Below are 7,352 nucleotides of genomic sequence, written 5' to 3' on the forward strand. Positions count from 1 at the left end.
ACTGTGACAGTAACTGAGTTAAAAACCTGTAATAATTTGTTCTAGAAACTCACTGGGACTTCTCAGGAAGCTGATACTGATGTAATGAGAACAACAGCTTCAGAACTGGTCTACTCTTCGGCACAATACTGTGTCCCAATCTGGTTAAACAGTGCTTATACTGATAAGGTTGATGTACAACTCAACCAAGTAATGTGAATTATTACAGAAACAATCTGATCCACCCCTCTCCAATGACTCCCTATTCTTAGTACATACATCCTCCCCCATTAAGAAGAAAAAATGCCTTAACTAAATTATGGACTAAAAAAATAACCCACAGCTGCCTATACACAAAGATCTCTTAAACCCACCATGTCCAAGATTAAAAATCAGACATCCCATTTGGAGAACAGCAATTCAACTTGAGCAAGACTCATTTAATATCCAAGATGCGTGGACACAAGAGTGGCTCAATTCACCCTTAATACAGAATTATTATTACAAATCCCACCATTAGACCAGCTGGCTTTCATTTCCCTAGACATCTTTGGTCTTCTCTAAACTGAATCAGGACAGGACACAGAAGATGTGGATTTACGTTACATTGATAGGGATGAACTAACTCACCAAACTGCAACTGCGGTACCCCTTTTCAAACTTTGAACCACATCATCTCTGAATGCCCTCTCCATGCATTTAATGGAACACTCTTGGATTTGCACAACACTGCACCTGAGGCAATCAGATGACTACAGATTTGGACATAAAATTGTGAATATTTTTTTCTTTGTTTTATGACCATTGTATAGACTAAAAAAAAAACAAACAAAAGGCTGGTGCAAAATGTGGCCGCCGACTTTTGATGATGGGTTGCCAGGAATCTATAACTCAAGTGGTTCATAATCTGCATTTGCACCCAAAACTTTCTGGGTGCAATTCAGGGTTCTGGCTTGACCTATAAGGCCCTAATCCATCTCTTGTCCTATGTACCTAAGGAACTACCTTCTCCCTTACACCCCAGCTCAATCCCAGACATCAGCCAAGAGCAACCTCCTGCAAAACGACATCAATACACCATGCCTGCTTGGTGAAAACACACAGGGTGTCATTGATGGCCATTCGCTGGTGGTCATACAGCTCAGCTTCGGAACTCCATCTCTCTTGAGGCCCAATGGAGCCCAAGCCTAATCCCCTTTGAGAAGCAATGTAAGACTTTCCTATTTGGACAGGCATTTAGCAAACAAAGCTAGGCTAAGATATTTTTTAGAAAGGGTCTCTGTGTTTATGTTGTTATTCTAGCTCCCTTTTAAGTTATTCTGTTCTCTTGTCACTGGCCTGTTTTATAAGTTATTCTGTCCTCTTATTGTAAATTACTCTGAGTCTTTGTTGGGAAGGGTGGAATTAAATAAATAAATATAAAGTATTCCTCACTTAGTATCTTTTTGCTTTCCCTTTGGATTTGACTGGAGAGAAAACTTGTTTAAAATTATGATAAAAACACACCTGAACAACTAGAAGGAAATGATTACAAATGAATTTTAAGTAGTCCTCCTATAAAGTAAAAAATAATCTTCAAATTGCAAGAGGTATTAGGCATATAATCAAAATTCAAAATCTAACAAACTAATGTCTATACCTAATATTATAAGCCTTTCAATTATAAGGCTAATATTGTAAGCCTTTCAATGAATATATCACTGTACAAAAAGTCTTTAATTGTTGTAATCCTGTTCAGCTAAATAAGGTAATATTTAGTTGGAGAAGAATTAAACTCCAGACATGAAAATCCACATGAGAAACTGCTTATTCCAGTTAATGATTTCTTAAAATAATGAAGGATCATAGTTGGTAAAACTGTTCTTTGACACAGTAGGTTGTGTACTGGTTAGGACAAAATAAATGTCAGAAAATCTTGCTTTATTAATTGGCACTGCATAAGTTTTATGAACAGAAATACATTTTCAGAATAGGTGCTAATTTTGATCACTTATGGGAGACTGTCTTTGATCCCTGTCTCAAACTTGACTTTTAGAAGTTTGAGCACCTATCACCCTATTTCCTTTTGCTGGAAATTCTGACTTGAATTCATTAATTCTGACAGTCTTTTAGGGACCATCAAAAATAAAACCACTTCAAAAGGTAGGTCTTGTGGCAGTTTCCCTATTCATAAAATAAGTACTGCATCAGGCACTTCACTGTGTCATCATCTCTAATTAATCAATAGTTTAAATATTTTGAAATCCTTCAGTTAAAGGTACTACATCTATATCTATATCGGGAGTGAGGGCTAGAGATATTAATCACTGGCCCTACTCTCCATTCCTGTTACCCCTGGATTTTCCCTCCAGGCCTTGGTCTTAAGTGGTAGAATGGGGTGAATGGGAATGTACCTTGCCTCCATGGTAACTTGTGACACGGGTTAGGTAGAGTCCCACTGGATGTCTTCATTGGGCTCCTCCCCTACACCCAACCCACACCTCTCCTGAAGCTTCAAGTGTCTTGCGTGCAGCTCCACCTGTCAATCTGGGTGTTCTACCTGTTCCCCATGACTCCCTTGGGTTGTTGCATGCTGTGTTTCCTTCAGCTGTTTCCTGTTCCCAGCCTGACCCAGCTGTCTTCCCAGTCTGCAACCCAAGGCAGGCAGACTGGCAGGACTTGACTCATATGGTGCATAGCCCAGTAAGTGTCTGAGTTCCTGCTACAATATCTATCTATATATGTCTTGAGAGGGAAAAAGAGAGAAATGCTGGCTAGATACAGACATTCAAAAAGCCTGAGGCAGAATCAATCTAAGGTATGCAGTTTTCTTAGGTTGACCATACGCCCAGTTTTAGCCAGGACGGTTCTGAATTTCAAAGGCTGGTCTCAGTCAGCTGTTGGGAATTATAATGGGCATCCCAGAAACACGGGGGTACAGGGTGTAGTCTGGGTGGGAGTGGAAGCAGCGCAAAGTGCTGGTGGACAGGCAGGTGGACAGGCAGGCCACCTACCCAGCATGCATCACCACCCCCGCCAACTTGTGAAAGCATTCAGTGGGGAGGTAGGGGGCAGTGTCCCAGATCTCTCAGATGATGTCCCAGAATTCTGGGATTTCCATATGGTCAACCTAGATTTTCTGGAAGTGGTGTAATTTATATTGGTAGCAAAAAAAACACTCTTTCACCATTTGGTAGGGGGTGCAAATCTTAGACCAAGTTCTACCATTTTTAAACCAGTCTGTGTGTGCTGAACGTCTGTTCTGTTATAGGTGTAGACCAGTTTCTGATCACTTATACCTAGAGCCTGGTTTAAATTGTGGGCCCAGCTCATGGTGCAGTGGCTCCTTTAATCTTGGAGTTGCCCCCACATGTCCCTCACCACTGATTGGCAGAGGGGCCCCATCAACCCTGCCACTTGCTGCTTGCTCCTGATGGCTGGGAGGCAAAAAACACAGTTTTAAATATGCCGCAGTTTTTGCTTCCCATCCGGTCTGCAGTAGGAAGTAAATAGCCCAAGCAGCACCAGCAAACGCTGCAGGCTAAAAGATTGTGGCTTCTGCACATTTTTGCCCATTTCAGCATTTATGATTGACTAATTCTACTTTTGATGCCAAAAATAGAAGCAAATGACTGGGGAAGGGTAGTTTCAGTAAAAGGCCTCTAACACAGAAATTGTAGAGTACAAGTAGAGCCAGGTGCAAGATTCATTTGTTTGGTTGGGTCCTTTACCCAGTGGTGTTGTTATACTTTGCCTTGTGTTTAGGCATAAGAGGTTCTTTCTGAGGTGAGAAGAATGCTTGGAGGTTGAGTTGTTATATAATGGTGAAGTTCCATGACCTATTATGAAGGAGTTCTAACTCAGCCATCATAATGATCTCTTCAAAATCTTAAAATCTGTCAGTACAAATATTAATTAGTTCAATAGAATTTGAAGTATTATGGGGTGCATTTACACATAAAATTAAGGTGAAGCAATAAACTCTGGAGTTGTTTGAGCCAGAGTAAACTGCTCTTGGGCACAGTGTCTACACATGCACCTGGGACAGCAGCAATTTGAGTTTGGATGCAGCAGAGCTGAGATGGCAGGGGGTACAGGGAGTTGGCCCTGGGCTCCAGGTGGCAGCATTGGGTGGTAGAAGAGTTGGCTGGGACATGCAGATGCTAAAATGCAGAAACATGTAACTAGGCAGTAGGTAGGAGTCTGGCCCTTGCCCAGTCACCATTTACAGTTGTGTTTTAGTGCAGTAATGACCCTGCCTTAATATTGCCAGGGGCAGTATTATCTTATCTTAGAGTGGACTTCATTCGTTTATCGTGCCCTAATACCAGTGCATATGTAGAGGGAGCTTCCTGTGGAGCTAGTTAGTCTACTCCACAGGAAAGCACATATGTAGATACACCACTGTCTCTCCAGCTTCTAGTGGTGCAAACAGGTAGTAATCCTGTTGAAGTCACTCAAGTTGTATCAGTGTTAAAACTGACACAAGAGGAAAATTACAGCCAAAATAAAACAAGGCAAGAAGGATTTGCAGGATTGGTTCACATTTGCTGGTGGGAATTTTTCATCTTCCTTGGAAGCACCAGACATTAACTGCCAGAGACACTATATCTGATAGACCACTTGTGTGATCCATACAGGAATCCTTTTATTTTTCCTACGAAACAAGCAGCATTGGGGAATACTTGGTACCTGATTTTTAAGATACTACATTTGCTATAACAGTTCTTCATTTTTATCATCTGTCGTAATTGCAAATGTCTCCTACAGCACAATCTGGGGGTTCTTTGACGGTAAATGTAACTGCTGTACCAAAGGGTTACTTTACATGGCTTTTAAGTAGTTGTGCAGATACTGTTTTTAGTGTGATGGATGGCATTATTCATTCAGGAATTAAGTTAGGTGATTTTTTTCCATCTTATAATTTAGACAAGTGAACGTATCATGTGGCTGTGGTAATCATCTCTTCTATTGATTGGTTTTGGGGGAATTCTTAGAGTCTTTTGATTACTTTCCAGTCCAGGCATTTACACTGAGATGTGATTAGTTAAAATATTTGAAAGTATGCTAAAGTGTAATTTCATTCATCTGGCCTAGATGCTTCTTTCAGGTAGCATAAGACCTAGTCCCTTGAAATGTGACTGTATCCTTTAAGATGCCAATTTTTTTTTTAAAGACTGGAAAAAGATGAATAACCAATTGTAAGAACATTACTGAAACTGATAGTTTGCACACTATTCTAATGGCTGCAAATCCTAGTTCATTTAATACCAAAATGGTAATGGTGCTTTCCTTTTCAAATATTCTATTTACCATTCTTTTCTAGGTCTAAATAAAATCTGTTTTATTCCGGGGATGGTTGGACCAATCTTGGAGATGACTCTTATTCCAGAAGTTGAGCTACGAAAAGCCACAATCCCAATATTCTTTGATATGATGCTGTGTGAATATGAAAAGACAGGAGAATTCAGAAAGGTAACAGAACAAATGTTATGCATCTTTTTAGTAGCTATGTTATTCTTATGACTATAATTAGATCTAAGTGTATGTTTCAAAAAGTTATCTGTGAACATTCATTATTTATTCAATAAATAACATTCAATATTTATTTAACTGCAAAATATCTTCTTTTTTGTAATTATTTATACAGTGAGTTTTCAGAAAGTGGGAGAACCCCAGGAAATCTTGTGTAATTTTGTGGAGGTTCACCCAAAGTGACTTAGTTTATCTCTTTTCATATTAATAAAAAAGTTAAATCATTCAAGGAATAGACAGAAACAATACCAAGTGATTTAAAAGACAGTAAATTATGCAGCAGAAATAGCAAAGATAGAATATACAATGCCTGAGGTATCATTTCACAGTGAAAGGTTTGCATAGGATGAAATATTATTCAAGTTGGTCAGAAATCCCAAATTGTTTTGCCTGGTGGAAAAAATGGAAGGGAGAAATCCCTTAAAAAATTAACCAATAATTTGCTGTAAATGAAATAAGATAATGGTCAAAGTACATGTGAAAGAAACATGATGAACTGACTTCTCAGTTCTTCAATTGTTTTCCAATCTATAAAATTGAGGACAAAATATATGAAGTTTAAGTTTTATTCATGGAAAATATCTCTTTGAAATGAAGTTTTCTTTTCAATTTTTTCAGTTGAAAAAAGAAAAACAGTTGTCAACGTTGACTTTGGAAACTGGTTTTGTCAACACAAAAATTCCAGTAAAAAGAATATAGACCTGTTGTAATTTATTTTTTGTCAGATAGCAAACAAGCATGCTTCTCTCCAAGTTGAGTGGAGTTGCAGACCCTCTGAGGGTAGAGTTAGCATTTAGAATTACCTTGGTAAACTGAATAAATGAGTCAAGATTAATCAAAATAAATTCAGTAAGTATTAATGTCAAGTCCTGCACTTGGGATGGAAAAATGACATGCCTAAATGCAGACTGAGGAATGAATGAAAAAGCTACAGTACTGGAGAAAAGGACCTAGGGGCTATAGTGGACCATAAACTGAATATGAGCCAGTAGTGTGCTCTTGTGTCCAAAAAGGGGGGGAACCCCTCCCCGCCCAAAAAAAACCATACCAAAACCCAGTAGCCTACTAGGGTGTATTAACAGTAGTGTCACTTGCTAATAGTCATTTGGTAACTGTCTTCAAATGTATTAAGTGTGGTCATAAAGAGGAAAGGGAAACAGACTGTTCCTTTGGTTGTAGGCAACAGGACAAGGAGCAAGGGTATTAAATTTCAGCAGTGGACATTCAGGTAGGACATTAGGATGAACTTCTTTTCTAGGGGGGTAAGCACCAACTAGTGGAAAGGGCTACCTAAAGATGTAGAGTCTCCATTGTTGGAATTTGGGCAAACACATGTCTAGGATGGTTTAGTCAGAGCTGATCCTGTCTTGAGCAGGGGATTGGACTACATTACCTCCTGAGATCCCTTCCAGCCCCTCTTTCTTACAATTCCAGAGGATAGGAAGCTGCACTGGGTTTCAGGATTAGAATCCAGATCTCCGAACACCACTCCATTGCTATGCTTGGCTGTCAACAAACCATTCCAAGGTGGAATTGGAAGTGCTGGACCAACAGGTTGAAAATCACATTATGGGATTCTTTCAAGGATGGCAATGGCTGTATGACCAGAGTTCAGTGAATATATAGTCAACAAGCTGAATTATCAGGTTCCCTGGTTAGTACTATAGAATGAAGAGAGGGGTGACTCAAATATAGATTCATTGTTCCTGGGTGTTGCCATAGACCTTCTGCAGATCCATAGGCTAGTCACTTAATATCTGTCCCTTGTTTTTTCTTCCTCCTGTCTTCCTTGTCTATTAGACTGTAATAGCCAGAATAGTGCCTTGCTCAATAGGTTTTTGTTTGTATATATATTACAC

The 7,352-nt window shown here is 39.3% G+C and overlaps 1 protein-coding gene across 1 annotated transcript in view; it reads left to right on the forward strand.

Annotated features, from left to right (window-relative positions):
- DOCK2 (dedicator of cytokinesis 2) overlaps positions 1 to 7,352 on the forward strand; it is an 849,953-nt gene that overhangs the window by 699,258 nt on the left and 143,343 nt on the right. Inside the window, exon 33 of the mRNA XM_019506524.1 lies at positions 5,285 to 5,433. Within this exon, the coding sequence (XP_019362069.1) occupies positions 5,285 to 5,433 (149 nt within the window). The remainder of the gene's footprint in view (positions 1 to 5,284; positions 5,434 to 7,352) is intronic.

This window comes from Gavialis gangeticus, unplaced genomic scaffold, assembly GCF_001723915.1.
Source record: "Gavialis gangeticus isolate Ggan-Ray unplaced genomic scaffold, GavGan_comp1, whole genome shotgun sequence".
NCBI classification, from domain to species: domain Eukaryota; kingdom Metazoa; phylum Chordata; order Crocodylia; family Gavialidae; genus Gavialis; species Gavialis gangeticus.